Consider the following 16,202-nt stretch of genomic DNA (forward strand, 5'->3'; position numbering starts at 1 on the left):
ACCTCGCCATTCGCCTCACGAGGGGCTTGCGATAATATGACCTTGACACTGCAGTATCTTCCCTATTTGATACGATGATATATAGCTATTAGATACTTTTTCCATTCCCATAAGAAATCTTCCTCCTCGATCGTTTAAATATATCGAGATAAGTTCAATTACCGAAAATAAATCATCTTTATTCTCTCAGAGAAATTTAATAATTTTTTACGATAGTTCTTGTGCCTCGTATGACTTACCGCTTGTTTTTTCAAAAGATAGATTAACGCGTTAATAGATTGTCCTACGTGGATATATCAATCATGATTAGATAGCGCGTAACCTAATATAAGAAGGAACTTCGAAGATGTTTCGGATGATGATTAGGGGAATGGGGGGTCCTGACGCGAATACAAGCAGGATTTATATTAATCTTTGATTCGACAGCTGCTACTTACTAGTCCGATAAAAATAGATTTTGAGTCCCGACGTTATACTTACAGAGAGTCGTGGAAAATGGCTTAGAAACATTAGGAATCGAGATTAAGTATAATAACATTTACCAACCCAGTTTACTAAAACTTGAGCAATTTTCTAATTCGTACGAATGCTATAACGATTTTATGTTACTGCTATATACCATCTCTTTCCTATACTGTTTCAGTGCTTATATACAATTACATTATTATATTTATAAACGCTCTTGTGAAACTTTAGATGTCCCATGAAAATGTGTAGAAAAATTCTAGAAGGATGTCACGGTATAATTATAAGAACCGGAATAGTATTGCTTTATTGACTATAAAAAAAAAATATAAAATACAAGTGAAATAGTTGCAATATATTTCCTCGATTCAGATGTGGTTGTAACGCAATTCTGAAGGTTTTTAAAATTACAATATATTTTTTGTGCGCAGAGTATAAACCAGTAAAAAAATTCTTTTTTGGAAAATCCAAGGATTTTTTTTTGACAGCTGAAAGGACTGTATAGCTACACATACATGAGACTTTATCTTCACGAGCAATACCATGCATCAATCTTCCCCCTCTTCCTGGGTTTATCTTGGTTGATGCGACTTTTTACTGTCCTAGGTCGAATTATGATTGGCTCGAAAGATTCATAGTCAAGCCCCCTTCCCCATATTTCTTTGCCCAATTTTGTCGCCTACATGTATCGCGTACCTCATTGCCTCGCACTGGGGATGTACGTTATTTCTCCCTAAGCGATTATTCAACGTGAATGGGCAACGTGGTTATTATATATAGTTACAACGTCGCATCTGTTTCACCGTCGAAAGCTTCGCCAAAATTCATCGATTCGCCCACACGGTAGGCTTCGCTCCGCATGCGATTATGAATATATAACCGATAGCTCGAGAACGCGACTGTCGGATCAATGATTTTCCACTTTGACTCATTTTCACGCCCATCAAACCAAATAAAATCACACGAATCATCGATAATTGCTCGCGTCAACGCGAACATCAGTTGTCCCGAGGAAAAATCAAAGATGTGAAAAGTCAGGGGAAACATTTGGTAATAATATATTTCATCCGTCGCGCGGCAGGATCTATTATTGTTTCTTCTCGAAAAACATTTAATGCTCTTGCTTGATGTTTCTTTTGGGTATTTTAAGCTCTGTTGATGAAAAAAAGTCACGTCGTCGGATCGTCGGCTAATTTGTGAGCTATTGCATCACTTTGGAATTGGCTAGCGCGCACCACGTCACGATATATGTGTGCGTGCGTGTGTAAAGAATATAATAATGGTTACTGGATAGCCGAACGAGCGATTTTATCAAGATCCAAATTAGGATATAGCCATTAAAAGCCATATAAGCTTAATATGAATAGGTGGCACAGTTCGATTCTTCGGCAAATCGCTTTTAACCGTAATAAAATTCTGCATTGTCATCCCTATCCAACGCTCCTCTAGGAAAGTCTCATTTTCATCCTGAACTTTATCGTCCTTGAACCTTATCAAGCGTGCAAAATGAACTAGCGCGATTTATCAAGTTTTTCTCAATGCGAGATGAGAGAAATTTGTTCGCGGGGCCAAGGAAGTTGTTGGCTAGTGGTGAGTCCTGCGTTACTTTTAATATTCCGATGGGCGGTCACCCCACGGGCCATTTAACTATAACAAACGGCCACGCGGGGTTCCGTAGAACCGTAGAAGGCTGCATGCAACCATCGGGCCGAGCTACGAAATTTTCTCCCAAGAATTATATAGCTCGTTTGCCAAGCATTCATTTATTAATTCTACTTGGACGATCTTCGGACTCTTTGAATTTGCATGGAAAATCTCGAGACGGTGAAGGACCGTATACGTTTTGGGGATAATAATGCTGGGACGATATAGAAAATATCGCATTTATGGCCGGAAGAGGAGAGTCGCCGCGTGGTGTTGTATCTCATGCACATGTACGTGTTTGGAGAAAGAATGGACATAAGTGAATTGTTTGGCTATATGGGATCCTTTAGTGCGGAAAGCAGCACGTGGCTCTCGGGAGAAGCGGAGGAAGACAAGCTGGGATAAGAAGAGCTGAGAAAAAGAAGGAAGAAACGGAAGGGAAGAAATTGCCCTATTGGCCGATTGGCCGATTGGCCGACGACGTTTCCCCCTACGCAACGCAATTCACCGAGGTTGCCGGGGCGCGCGTCTCTCCGACCGACAGCCGACTCCGATTCAGCTCAGCACTCGGCAGCACTTGAGCTAGTTGAGCACGGTGGGTCCAGTCGTTCAGTCTTCGCCCCAAGAGCCGTTCCTCTCCTCTGACTCGTGCACCGCGATCTTCTCATGTACAATCGCGCCGATAAACTATAAACATAAACAACCACCGAGTAATTTATTAGAGCTGTCAATCGTAATTACAAAATTATATCAATTAAAATACTCTAAATGATACTATAGTCCCAGCGCACGACGATATTTCATTTTAAAAATCGAATTCGATCGCACGAAACGCTTTATCTATAATTTGCATTTCAGGAGAAATTCTCGCGACTCTTAATATTTTTATTAACAATCGTTTGGTACCTCGGGTCGTATCTAAAGATTGAAGGAACATCGCAATGATACCGAAAACAAGTAGTTGCGTGTGTGTAAATTTCACGATTACAAACAGGACAAGTACACCGCCATGTGGTGCTTTGCTCTACTATTATATATATATATATATATATATATACAGTGCTCCTTCCGTACACTGGCGAAAACAGTTTGAAATCAGACTAACAGCGTCGCACCGTAAAAGTTTCGCACGATACCACTCTTACCACTGCCATGTACTCGTAATTGGATCATTCGTGCACAGCAACTCCTGGACGGATTAATTTTGGAACGTGCGCGATTGCTAAATAAATTCGAACGTCGATTCATTTTAATCAGAGGCTGCTACGTTTAATTGGACGATTCTGGATAGAGGCCGGTGAGAGAAACTCAAGGTCCACACTCCTATACCTCTCGATAGATCGAATAAATAGCGAGCAGATTTTTCTTATTGTGGCGAACAGTTGTCACGCTTCACGAATTTTCGACTCAATTTGCCAAAACAATGTTGAGACACGTAGCATCGTTGACCCGCTTCCGTTACAATCACTTTTCTTTTTACCGAGGGTCACCGTGGGAAAAAAGGCACTATAGTAGTATATATATATATATATATATATATACATTACAGGTCGAAAAACGAGAAAAAGAATGGTAGCAGGAAGTTTGATCCAATCTGTATGAGAGTCCAACTATAGAATAGTTATATATATATATATGTGTGTGGATACGTGGAGTAGAATAAAATCTCATCAGCTTTCCGCTGACAACATAGAAACGAGCGTGTACACTGCAGGATACGAGGCTTTTGGGGTCGTCAAATGAAATATGATTTCCAATAAAGCATTGGTCGAGCCGACGTGTCGATGAGTTTCGTTCGAACGGGCCAAAATCGATCGAAAGTTTCAGTGTCCCACGTTCTATATGAGTTAAGCACTTTGTTGGACTCGCTTGCTTAGAATTCTTTCGCCAAAGAGCTCGGTACCCGCTCGATAATTCACTCGGCATATGTAAAAGGGAATGTTAAATATTGAAATGTCGTGAGAGATATATGGATGCTTAAAATTCATTTCACCTTCCAACGGCGGCACGGCACGGCCTGGCAGTATACGCGTATATATATCTATATCTATATCTATATAGTTCTATGAAGCGCGCGAGCAGTAAAAAAGCTGATCTCCCGCACCGCGGAATATTGAGTCGAATGTTAAATGTAAAACTACTCCACTTGAACCTCCGAATATCGTTTCGTTCCAGTGGATTTTTATAAACGCTCCTTTTCAAAAATTCGCCGAATTTCGAGGACGTGGCGAATTGGTTGTTCAACTCGCGCAAAATGTATACACGTCACGTGTGCGTTTTAACCGCGTCTTTGCAGCTTTTTAACGTGAAATCTTATACCTCGACAGTTTTGCAATTGTATTTTTAATTTCTTAATTTCTAAGATTTTATTTGGCAATAGTTGCATACGTTTGTCACCTTCATTGAAAACTTTTTAAAATAATTATTTATACATTTTACGATATAATGTATATGTACTGTCCCTCGAAATGTCAAACTCGCATTCGTCCCGCTCTCTAGCGCACCAAGCTCATTTCTCCTTGGTTGCATCTATGGAGCAACCTCTCTCCTTTGTTCGACGAGTTTACCCAGCTTTTACCGTAACGCGCGTTTCATGAATTACAATATACCAACTCACAGATTTACACAAGCAAAGCGTACTCATACGGGCATATGTAAAAGCTAAGGAAACTTGCAGCATGTTAAAAGTAAAAGCGTATAGGCACTCGTTCTTGTAACGCTTGGCTCTTAATCTCCCCTTTTCCACTTTTCACTCTCCCTCTTCTCTTATTCCATAGGATCCTTTCGCTTGGCAAAATATGCTCTCGTCGCGCTCACGGCTCCCCCGCGTGGATCCCGTCGAGTAAAGCTAAAACCTTCGTTTCCGACTTGTTGGCCAGAAAGTGAAAAACGCCTCCGCGGATAGTGGGCAGCCTGATTTACTGCTGATTTATCTAACGCGACTGCAAAATCGTCCCCTTCTGCAAGAGCAAAAACTCTGTCAAAAAATTATTCAAGGAAATATACTAGTACGTATTTCGTGAAGTCGGAAATAAATTTACGCAGATTGACACACGTAATACCTATTCTTGTAGGAGCGATGTTTCCTAATTTAAGGGTTGAAACATCATTGTATTTTTTAGAGTACAAACCATGCGTATAGCAATCGAATTCGATTAAGACTCGTATTATAAAAGCTATATAGACGGTGCAAAAATCTATCCAAGAGATATATATATATATAGCTATATTATAATAGGTAAACTATAAATATAAGAGTGAATTGTGTGAGTAGTGTACGAGAAAAAATGACTGCGTGGCCAAGCATTAAGGAAGCTCTGAATTTGAGTTGGCGAGATCGATAGAGGGCCGATGAAGGATGGCGAGGAGCGATCTATAGAGAGAGAGAGAGTAAGAGAGAGAATTTGAAGCAGCTGCATCAGTGAAGAAAAAAGGTGAGGGTGCAAAAAATTACACTACGAAGGATGCAGCACTGTGGGAGGATTCGGCGGGGACGTGCTGGCTAATCCTTGGCCCGAGGGATGAAGTCTCATGAACGGGATACGGGAGGGGAAGTTATCCAGAGTCCCGGATACGGGGAGGACAGCGGACTTGCCATTTCCGGAGAACACTCCTTCTCCAATGATTGTGCGGAGGGCATCGTTTGCCTTCAGCAACCTCGAGAAAGCCCCAAGCAAGCCGAAGAAACGCGTGATCCTAGGTCAAGCATCCAATTCACACATATGATATATTCTATATAACTTTCTTCTTCTTCTTCTTCTTAAACATAATTTGTTGGAAATACCTTCTGTCCGCTGGGAAGTGGCAGACCAGAATTAGAAAATTGTCTCACGTGCCATAGGTATGCTGCTAGATTTACCATACGACAGCATTATTATCCGGAGAATGGGTGGGGTTGGGTCGTCGTTGTTACCGGCGTTATGGCCCAGGTTCTTGCAACGGGAATCCACGGAGCTGCCGGAGCCTGGCTTCTACTGGACGGAGCAAAACGGTACAGCCAACCACTACTTAACGTAGGTACGACATTCAGCAAAAAACGACGCATTAGCATTATATCCTGCAATGCGAACCAACGCATAGCCATTTCTTCCCTTTTTCTTTCTCTTAATGAAAAACCTATATATGTATATAGCACTGTCCGCGATTATGTTTTTACATATCATCCCTTCCCTTATTTATTATTTAATTATCGAGATGTTCGAAGGTTCTCGAGGAAAGATTTGAAAGAAGATAAATTAATGATATTGGAGGGACCGAGGAGTCGTTTGACCGTAGCTTGATCTTGGATATTTCTCAAAACTCATTCCTAGGGAACACTCTGGTTCTCGAAACGCTTTTCGCAAAAGGTCCTGGGAGACTCTTCCGAGCTTCCTTTTCGTCGCCAAGGGTAATGTCGCCGTGGAAAATTTCAGAGCGGGTTGTTGACCTTGACTCTTGCCTCTATTAAGGCAGTCACTCTGTCCCCTTTGCTTGCTCGCCTTCTCACCGAGTGGCCATCAGAATTCAAGGATCCTCCGCGGCTCCTAAAAACACCAGTCTAGCTCCTGGCTCACCCACACAATTTCCAATACTCCCGTGCATCTCGTATATATTCCGAACGATCAGAAAGCTACGTGGAAAAGCAGCTCGCCGATAAGAAAAAATATACTAATAATAAACATATATGTATAGCTATACCACGTTGGGAATCTTACACTACAAACTTATTTCCCGTATGGAATTCAACGGATTCTGCCGGAATCTGGCAAACTTTTCCAGTAAACTTTCAATCTCGATAGTTTTCACTTTCCATCCCATGAAAAGCTTACCGTTTCCATACTATAATGTTGATAATAATAATAATAATAATTTTCAACCAAGAGTCATTCAATTTGACTTACGGATATAATGGTTTAATGGAATAAAACTGTTCGTGAATATGAGAGAGGAAGCAATCGAGGGAGAGAATATAAGAGCACATATAGCTAGTACTTCTCCTGTTTGTGAATGAAAGTTAGGTAAGAATGAAGAAGAGAATTTGCCCTGCGTCCATCATCCGGAACATCTTGCACGTGAGATTAATATCGAGTGTTTTTTGTCAGATATATCCTCGGTTCCCCCTTTTCTATATACATATATATACACTCGGTGCTTTAGTGATAAAAGAAAAAACGCGGGAGCTTCAGCTGAGCACTTGATAGATGGCCACCCACGATTCCCATTAAAGGAGAATTAATTAAATGACTCGGCTTCTCTCTTTATGGTGCTTTTACTAATAGCTTTAATGTTATCACTCTAATTAAAATGTCCTTAATTCTCACCTCAAATCAAGACAACTGCAGCATCTTCACGCACCGTCATCACAATTCAATTAAACTTCCTTATAACGAGATAAGGCCGGCGCAGGGCACATTAATATCTCGTCGAAAATCGAACACCCCATTATGGCACCTGCTAATTCTCATTCATTATTATTATTTCTCTTCCAATTAATTAAAAGAAAAATCACTACTATACGTTCCTTTTTCTACCCTTATTTTTCTTCTACAGAATATTAATCAAGGTGGGATCAAATTATAGCTGCAACCATATTCAAAACTCACACCGTTTCCCATTAAAAGTGAAATATGACCTACAGCATCTAATAATGGAGACATTATTAGATGAAACCTCGAGTTACTTCGCCTTGGCACACGTGCTAGCCGAATCTTAATTATTACTATAGAACATTTTTTTTTGAATTAATTAACTTTTACTTTGAATTATTCTTGAAGTTAATGGAATAAAGTTTGATTGATGGCTACTGTTATAACGAGTTATACGAGTTTGCCACTGTTTTACGAACAGTCAAATTTTACTACGTTCGAGGTACATTGCATGAGATTGAGGAGATAAGAAAATATATCATAAACTTTCATTGAAGTAGATACGATTCCTTTGCCGGAACATTCGCACATGATACCGACCTTATAGATTCCAAGAAATATAATTCTGGCCACTTACATAATTTTACGAATACCTAACCATAATGGTAAACTACGTCAATATCGTAATATTCCCAAACTACAATAACCTTATCCCACTTACTAATAATGATTACACGAATCTCTGGATGTGACACACTTTACTTGCGTTGTTTTCCATAAAAAAAAATGAAACTGATTCAAAAGATAAATGGAACACGTCGAAACTCTGAAGAATAGTTTATTTGTGATGATTTGTCAAAATGATGAGAATAAGCTGGAACTGCGGGAAGAGCAAAGTTTGTAAAGGAATATTTGACAATTTAAGTAGCAGGATTGATATGAGATCAATCTGCATATAAGATTCGTTATCGCACTTCGTATGGATGGTACGGCCTTGAACGGATCTAAATGGGACAGCCGATGGTGATATAGGCGAATGAAAGGATATGCGACATTGCGTCAAATGCGTATAAGCTAGATAACCAGCCGAGACTCACGAAACGAGTAAGAGGCGCCACCAGTAGCCACCAGCCTTCCCGATTTCTCCTGTCTCGGCTGTCTGATCTGTTCACCACGACTGATTGTCTCCTTATTGCGTGATTTCGACCGGACGAAGAAATAGAAGCAATTCGCAACTTTTCTCTCTAATCCCATCAACCAAATCTTTCTCTATAATTTAGCCCATCGGACTTTTCCTATATATATATACATACATCCTACCCTGCATATTGTACTTGGTGCATTGTATTGTCTCAAGAGGGAATCGAGTGTAAAAATGAGTCAATAAATTTTTTTTCCAGGATGGCTGGGCGCAATGTCGACTGGGGTGGCTTTGTTGGTTTCACCAGTGACCATTGCATTTTGTCGGAGGAAAAGCACGAGAATCACAGCTGTCATAGGGGGTCTGGTCACAGCACTAGGTTGTCTCTTCACCTCGTTCGCCTCGCAATTTCACCAATTGTTCTTCAGCTACGGGACCGTGGTCGGTGAGTGAAGTTGAACTCTAATTGCAATATAGTATCCACTCATCTCGATTGATTCACACGAAACCTTATTTGTCAGTGCATCGCACAGATTTTAAATGAACTAGACAGCTGCTGTTCTGGCAGTACTATATATATATATATATATATATATATAGTAAACATTTCGACATAAATCTTAATTTTAAAGTTTCAGCCCTATATAATAATTTGATATTAATTGAAATTTATAGATTTCTATGGGTTCTAATTAATTTTTGTGTGGCATAGGTATCGGAGTAGGAATGACGAGAGACTGCAGCACTTTGATGGTGGCTCAGTATTTCAAACGAAGAAGAGAGCTAGTGGAGATTTTTATAGTATCTGGTAGTGGACTAGGCATTGCTGTGATGTCTGCATTCATTAAAGGAGCTATTGGGTAAATCAAATAAATTTTCTATAACAATACATGTACACATATAAGCGATTAAGGTTGAAAATCTCAAGGAAGGGAAAGAAAAGGCGACAAAGCTTGATAAAGACTGTTGCGAAGGACTTAAAAACTTGCAAATGTATTTTTGTATAAAATTCTGTTTGAAAGGATGACATATTTCTTGCAGTAAAATTGGTTGGCGACTCGGACTCCAGGCAGTCACCGTCGTTGTTTTTCTCACTTTCATTCTTGGCACTTTCTACCGAAGTGCTTCCCTTTACCATCCCCAACGACGAGCTATTCTGCACTTAAAGAATCAAAAGCGAAAAATCAAGGACAAGAACAAAGACGACAGACCAGCATTTTTTGATTTTAGTACGCTGAAGAGTAAAACCGTAAGGATACTTCTGATATCCACTGGTATATCAGCTTTTGGCATCAATACACCTATATTTTATTTGGTAAGAATGTTGAGCACATATATATAATGGAGAATTGATTTATGGATATAGAATATTTTTCTATCAAGCTTCTTTGTTTATTTATTTATTTATTTTTGGTTAATTATTATCAGGCTCACCAAGCCGAAGAGGAAGGACTAGGCGACACAGTGGTGCTATTGCAGGTTTATCTCGGAGTGGCTTGGACTCTGGGCTGTGTGACGTTTGGGCTTTTAGTAGTGCATCGGAACGTCGAGTGTAGGATAGCGCGCCAGTATCTCACGCAAGCGGCTGTCTTTGTCTGTGGCCTCTGCATCCTCGCACTCACCGCTGTCCAAGGAAATTACCACGGCTACGTCATATTCACCTGGATTTATGGTACGACCACCCTAAATTTTCCCCAACCCCTGCGACATCGCGAATAGCATTCTTTTGAAACAATTTCGCGACCTAGTGGTAAATTAGAAAAGGAAGGAAAGAAAGAGAGAAAAGAGCGGAATTCCAGCTTGACGTGCGTGTTTATAACGTTCGTTTTTGTCGGGTCACATTCGCGAGGCTGTTACTCACTTTCCAGGGCGCGAAGGCAACTCTCAAACGCTGTGATTCCTTATTTCAGGTATCTTCTGCGGCGGATATCATTACAGTCTAAAAATGTATACGTACGAGAGAGTGAGGGCAAGGAACTTTGCTCGAACTTGGGGCTTTGTGCAATGTTCTCAGGCGATACCGATAGCCATAGGTGTGCCTATATCCGGTAATATTTCACTTTCTCAATTATTCATAAATATATATATACCAAAGTGACAAGCTTTGACAATTTTATTCTTTGCTTTCTCAATTTTCGAGCCAGGATACATTAGCGTTGGCTGCGGAGGCAAAGCTGGTTACTACTTCAGCTCGACGTGCGTTCTCGTCGGTAGTTTCACCCTGTTCTTCATAGACCTGCACAGGAGAAACCTATCCAGGCACAAGCACACCAAGTGCAACGGTACCAAGCACATTTGCGTAGCGAACAATTGTCCCCAACGTCGCAGACTGTCCTTCAGTCAGGAACCTGAAAACGATGGGACGCATGTCGCTGCAGCTGGCGCTGCCGCTGCTGCCTTGGTTCTTGGCACGGATATAGCACCCACCCCAGGTAATTCAATTTCACTACAAAATCAGCAAATTTACATACTTGATTCTCTTTTTCGACGAATACATGCATATAATAACGTTGTGTATATTGATAATGCAGATGCATGGCAAACTAAGAAATTATATGTTGAATTTGTAATAAAATATTTATATATATGAAAAATATTATACTAGAAGATTATTTTGGGAATTAATAAAAAAATCCTGTAAGGTATTATATAGTATATTATTCATACACACAGGAAGGATTGATATCTAAGGAGGATGTGATTTATGTTTAAGGCGAAATGATAGACGGCATTGGGGTGGATAAACAGGAGCTCACGTGCATATCCGAGGAAGGCATCGCCGATATGGATCTTCCGGACAACCTTCTGGATGATCTGGATTACATAGGCGATTGTATTACATCCTGTAATAAAGTGGAGAATTACTTGATGCTCTCGGAATTTGAGAACAATCTCATCGCCGAGATGCCGATTATTATGGATCGCAAGGGTCGAAGGTGGTCGGTAGCAAGGTCAAAGCCCAACAGCGTTAACACCGGTCAGGCTACTTTGCAAACGACCGCTACCATCGAAGAACAGGAGCCAAGGTCAAAGTGGAGACCCTCCAATCCAACCAATAACAGAGTCATCACCGTCATCGACGAAACTAGCGCATAATTCTTTCTTTTCTATGGCAAGAAGAGCTTCAAACGCAAGATCGTCCAAGCCTCTTTCCGTATAATACCTATAGAGTATAACTTTGATCCTAAAGAAATTTTCTCAGTCTTATAAGTATAATATTTTGTTTAAAACAAAAACACATTATTTCACCCCTTGCAATGGTGACCTCGCTTAAAAATACTTTATGCGTATTTTAATATCGATGTACCTATAAATATGCGCCAGTTCTCACTATGACGTAGTGCCATACCAAAGACAATCCGTAAGTCTTTGGGTGAATTCGCGACGAAATTATATAGGGACAATAACGTCGGCTTTAATCGAAAAGTACCACGGAAATCCTCCGTCCACGTTTTATCTTTTCGCTATTTGATTTCCGTAAGATTCGACGATTGGCAAAAACATATATGTCTCGTCGTCATTCAGTACTCTGAACTTCTACTGCCAACTGTACGTGCCACTTTAAGAAACTTAACGAATTAATTAAAGGATAATTAATTTTAATACACCGATCGACGGTGCACGAAGCGTCAGTTAATGTTCTCTTTTGACGAGATTTGGTGCACTAAGTAAGAATGACGCTTATATATATATATATACGTATATTCATGGTAGGTGCAGAGTAAACAACATTTTCAACTAGTCCAATGTAGCTTACAGGATTCTCAATGTAGGAAATTGCGAGGTGAGACCCCGAGACGTTCGTTTGGAATTCTTTCTTAAATCAAGACCGAGTACATCGAACTCAGAGATAATAATAAGAACGATTATTTATTTATCAAACTATTTATATTATATTGTAAATACAATGCGATATACGAGACACGTATGCTATGTACACGTCTATGTTATACAGCGAATAATAATATAAAGCATATACGTATTACAAGAATAAGATAGAGTACTAATAATACAATTAGTCGATAACGACGAAACGAGTATATATCTATATCTGGACAGCAATTGAGACGAATCTCTCATGTTTTGAAAGAGGTTATATCGCCCGCCTTGGTGTTATCTAAATGCCGCAGCAGCACAGTGTAGTATCAAAATCGAGAGGTTAAGCAAGATTCATCGAGTGAATATACAGCGTTTCCATAGCAGTGAATAAAGAGTACATACATGATTTTACAGAAAAGTGCGCTCGTAAGTCAAACACCTCTATACCATTCTTCCCGCGCAATATTCCATGGATATACCGGAGAAGAAAAATTCATTAGGAATATTTGCCAAGGAGATGGACGAACGGTGAAGAAAACCACAATCCGAGTTATATATACATACATTTATTAGCGTTAAAATTGCAGCGATGTACGCTAGCTGTAACGGGCATGAAAATATAGTGAGATATTGAATAATCTCGCGGAGATTATAAGCAGAACGCATTATAATTATGATTGTTGTTTATAAAGTATGATTTTACGTAGCAAAGTGGATTTATTTGCAACATTTATCCTTCACCTATGCTAGTTTAGTAAGGAATTAGAATGGAGCACAGACGAAAAGGTTGGTGGTGGTGACGATGGCAGTGACGAGGGGACAGGGGAATTTATTTAATAAGCGAGCGTTTAATAGGCCGCTGGCTGATGGATGAGCGTAGTTGTGTGTGTTTTAATTGGTACGCAATTGCGTTTAATCGGCAAGGGGCAGGTTGCGCTTTGCTGCGACTTGCGGGTGCTGCGCTGTGTAACGCAAACGCCAGTAGCGTCAATCGGTCGACTGCTCGGAGCCATTTGTGTCGAGCGTACTGTGTGCAATCCAGTCAACCCAGTTTCTTCAACTGCAACTGATAAATTAACGCGAGGTAAGAGCCATTTGTTGTTATACATTGTGTTTATGCGATTCTTCAATCCTTTTACGATCGATGAGCCGGATTTAAATCGGCACTTTCTACACTTGTTCCTTTCGGGTTCATCCTTTTCCCCTCGATCCGTCAAATTTCCAATATACTTTCGCTCGCTGGTTTTACGCTTCTTCCCGTCTAACCGTCTGGATTCGTCATTAATTAAAGCTTTTCATCGGTAAATGTTTCTTCGTTATCCGCTTTTTCCGTAAAATCATTTTTCTCGCTGTTGACAGCATAGGTCGTGTCAAGCCATTGTTGAATGGGCCGTCGTCGTTCCTTTTCCATTTATCATCCCGAATGCTCCTCGTCTCATTGCCGTCGCACGGCTTGTGAAAAATCAAGAGGTGCTGCATGGATACGACGAGACATCTGGAATGAGATAACGCTGCTAGATAGGGCGCCTCTTTCACCGATCAGAAACGGATTAAGCCAAAATGCCTTACGGGAAACTACACGTGCTACCACTCAGCTTATTCATCTTGATCCCAGTGACATTCGTTGTCACGTAAGTATGACTTTTATTCAATATACCAAAGTATAAATTGGAATTTTCCAAAAATCTCTTCTATTGAGAAAAAGAATAAGACAGAAGATAGAAATAAATTAATCATAGTCGTCAGTGACCGATTGTTGCTGCAAATTAATCACGTCTTTGTTATGAAAGGTCTTGTTACATTCTCCTCGCGAACAGTCGATGAAATTTTTCGCCTGATAGCAATGTTTCTTTGAACAATGGATTCTGTTATATAAACACTAGGAAGACGAATTGCAATCAGTGAACGTGGACGCTCGAGTAAAGTATCGAATCATTTGCAATCGCAGTGTCTCTCAATCGATAAATAGATCGAGTCACTGTTGAAGGAATGTCAATCTCTCCTTTGAAATATTCTAAGCTCTTTCAAAACAGTGTATATAATAATATGTATGGTTATAAAATAGATGAGTTGCAGCTGGACATTTTCATATTTTATAACAAGCGAGGTTTAAATAGATAGACAAACAGCTTGATTTACAAAATCATGGGAATTAATCAATTTTCAGCTACACTATCTCGTTACATTGGGATCATATAATGCCTGGATTTCCTTACATATCTGAGACTGGAAGCTTATCACCCGAGTCTTGCGTATTTGCGCAGCTACTCAACATAGCAGTTCTTTTGCGTAAGCTCAACATTTACGTATTTCCCATCATCACATACACTTCATTTCAATATTATTGGAACAACATTTCTTTTTTATTTCTTTGTCACGATAGATCAATGTTTTAATCAAGCACAGATTTACGAGGGTTGCATTCTTAACAACTAAAATATTTCAGTTGGTTGTTGCGTTTACATCAGACATAGACAAGTATCCCAATGGCAGATCGAAAGGGGGGAGAGCTTGGTAAACCGGAAGCTGCTCTTTCTAACAAAGTGCTGTGGCTATCTATCTTGTTTCGGGCTGGACATCCTTGCTAACTTTCAGGAGACTCGTGTTGTCGCGGCCCACATGATTGGTGCCATGACATGTTTCACGGCGGGAACAATATATTTCTGTTTACAAGTAAGCTACACTTTTACGACTCAACTTTTTATTCCTCCACTTCATTACCAATCAAACATTGAATTCACTTAGGAATTTCTTCCAGACGTATCTCAGCTATAAAATGGTACCAGTTGTAAATGGGCGAGCCGTTGTCAATGTTCGCATTGGTTTATCAATGCTTACCCTAATCTTCACCCTCACCACTATAATTCCGGGCTACATATCAATGTCCAAGTTTCGAGGTAACGTACTTTAAAGAGTATAGAGTTATATATATATATATATATGTTTTAGGCTAGAATAATTTATATTACACGTATTTGAAATATATATATATATATTGAATTTTGGTAGGAAACGATTACAAAAAATGGCTACCATCCGATGGTGGCTGGGGCTGGCACGTCACCAGTGCTATTTCTGAATGGATTTTAGCAATAGTCTACTGCGTCTTTCTGCTTACGTTTGTCCCGGAATTTCGTCTGATTAGCTTCGAAGCGCCCGTTGTTAGGGTAAGCGTGATTTATTTCTAAACTTCTCCCATAAAATCCTCGGCTTACATCCATCTCTCTGTTTTCAGATAAATTATCTAGACAAGCAAGAAGCTACCGTGGCTGTAAAACCGGAAGAAGCGGTCCAGGATGTGTAGGAGGGAATTAACAAGTTTCACTCGCTATAAAAATAATGCATCATTCTTTCAATACCGTAATATTGTTTCACTAATTGAAATATTGTATATCATGCATATGTATAAAAACATTCCTTCACTCGTGAACTCGTATTTTAAACTAAAATAACAAACTGAAGCTGTGTGTTTACTATGAATTTAGTTAGGAATAATTAATGATCTGTCAGAACAATAAAATTAAATACTTTTAAAGAAAAGTAATGAATTTAATTTCCTATAAAAATCATGGTTTAAATATCTCATCTTGCGATTAAATTAAAAGCATTCTTTTCTACACTTTTATTTCTCTAACAGGGAAGAAATGGAGTAGATCTTTTTCATTAAAACGACTCGAGATTGTTCCTGATTGTAGATATGTCCATATCCTACTCCAGATTTTAACTTTCGGAAATCGGTAGTTCAACGATTGAAAATTAATTAAGCGAACAGTGTATTGATCTACGTG

At 39.6% G+C, this 16,202-nt stretch overlaps 2 protein-coding genes across 3 annotated transcripts in view; both read left to right on the plus strand.

Annotated features, from left to right (window-relative positions):
* Positions 1 to 13,172, plus strand: part of LOC136773818 (uncharacterized) — a 37,526-nt gene extending 24,354 nt beyond the window's left edge. The window contains exons 2-8 of the mRNA XM_066727730.1: positions 8,855 to 9,040; positions 9,308 to 9,455; positions 9,637 to 9,910; positions 10,024 to 10,267; positions 10,506 to 10,643; positions 10,740 to 11,027; positions 11,309 to 13,172. Of these exons, the coding sequence (XP_066583827.1) occupies positions 8,855 to 9,040; positions 9,308 to 9,455; positions 9,637 to 9,910; positions 10,024 to 10,267; positions 10,506 to 10,643; positions 10,740 to 11,027; positions 11,309 to 11,691 (1,661 nt within the window). The 3' untranslated portion in view covers positions 11,692 to 13,172. The remainder of the gene's footprint in view (positions 1 to 8,854; positions 9,041 to 9,307; positions 9,456 to 9,636; positions 9,911 to 10,023; positions 10,268 to 10,505; positions 10,644 to 10,739; positions 11,028 to 11,308) is intronic.
* A 208-nt stretch (positions 13,173 to 13,380) lies between these two features.
* LOC136773529 (DNA damage-regulated autophagy modulator protein 1-like) lies at positions 13,381 to 15,921 on the plus strand. Of its 2 annotated transcripts, none has more exons than XM_066727270.1 (7): positions 13,381 to 13,498; positions 13,774 to 14,045; positions 14,582 to 14,703; positions 14,861 to 15,087; positions 15,173 to 15,311; positions 15,424 to 15,581; positions 15,650 to 15,921. In XM_066727270.1, exons 2-7 carry the CDS (start codon positions 13,975 to 13,977, stop codon positions 15,716 to 15,718), a joined length of 786 nt encoding a protein of 261 aa, XP_066583367.1. In that variant the 5' UTR covers positions 13,381 to 13,498; positions 13,774 to 13,974; the 3' UTR covers positions 15,719 to 15,921. The 2 variants fall into 2 exon arrangements, with proteins under 2 accessions (XP_066583367.1, XP_066583369.1); XM_066727272.1 differs by having other exon boundaries at positions 13,439 to 13,498; positions 13,779 to 14,045.
* Positions 15,922 to 16,202: the final 281 nt, after the last annotated feature.

This window comes from Prorops nasuta, unplaced genomic scaffold (genome assembly GCF_024137725.1).
Source record: "Prorops nasuta isolate Cenicafe-Biocafe unplaced genomic scaffold, Cenicafe_Pnas_1.2 PNAS00005, whole genome shotgun sequence".
Classification (NCBI taxonomy): Eukaryota; Metazoa; Arthropoda; class Insecta; order Hymenoptera; family Bethylidae; genus Prorops; species Prorops nasuta.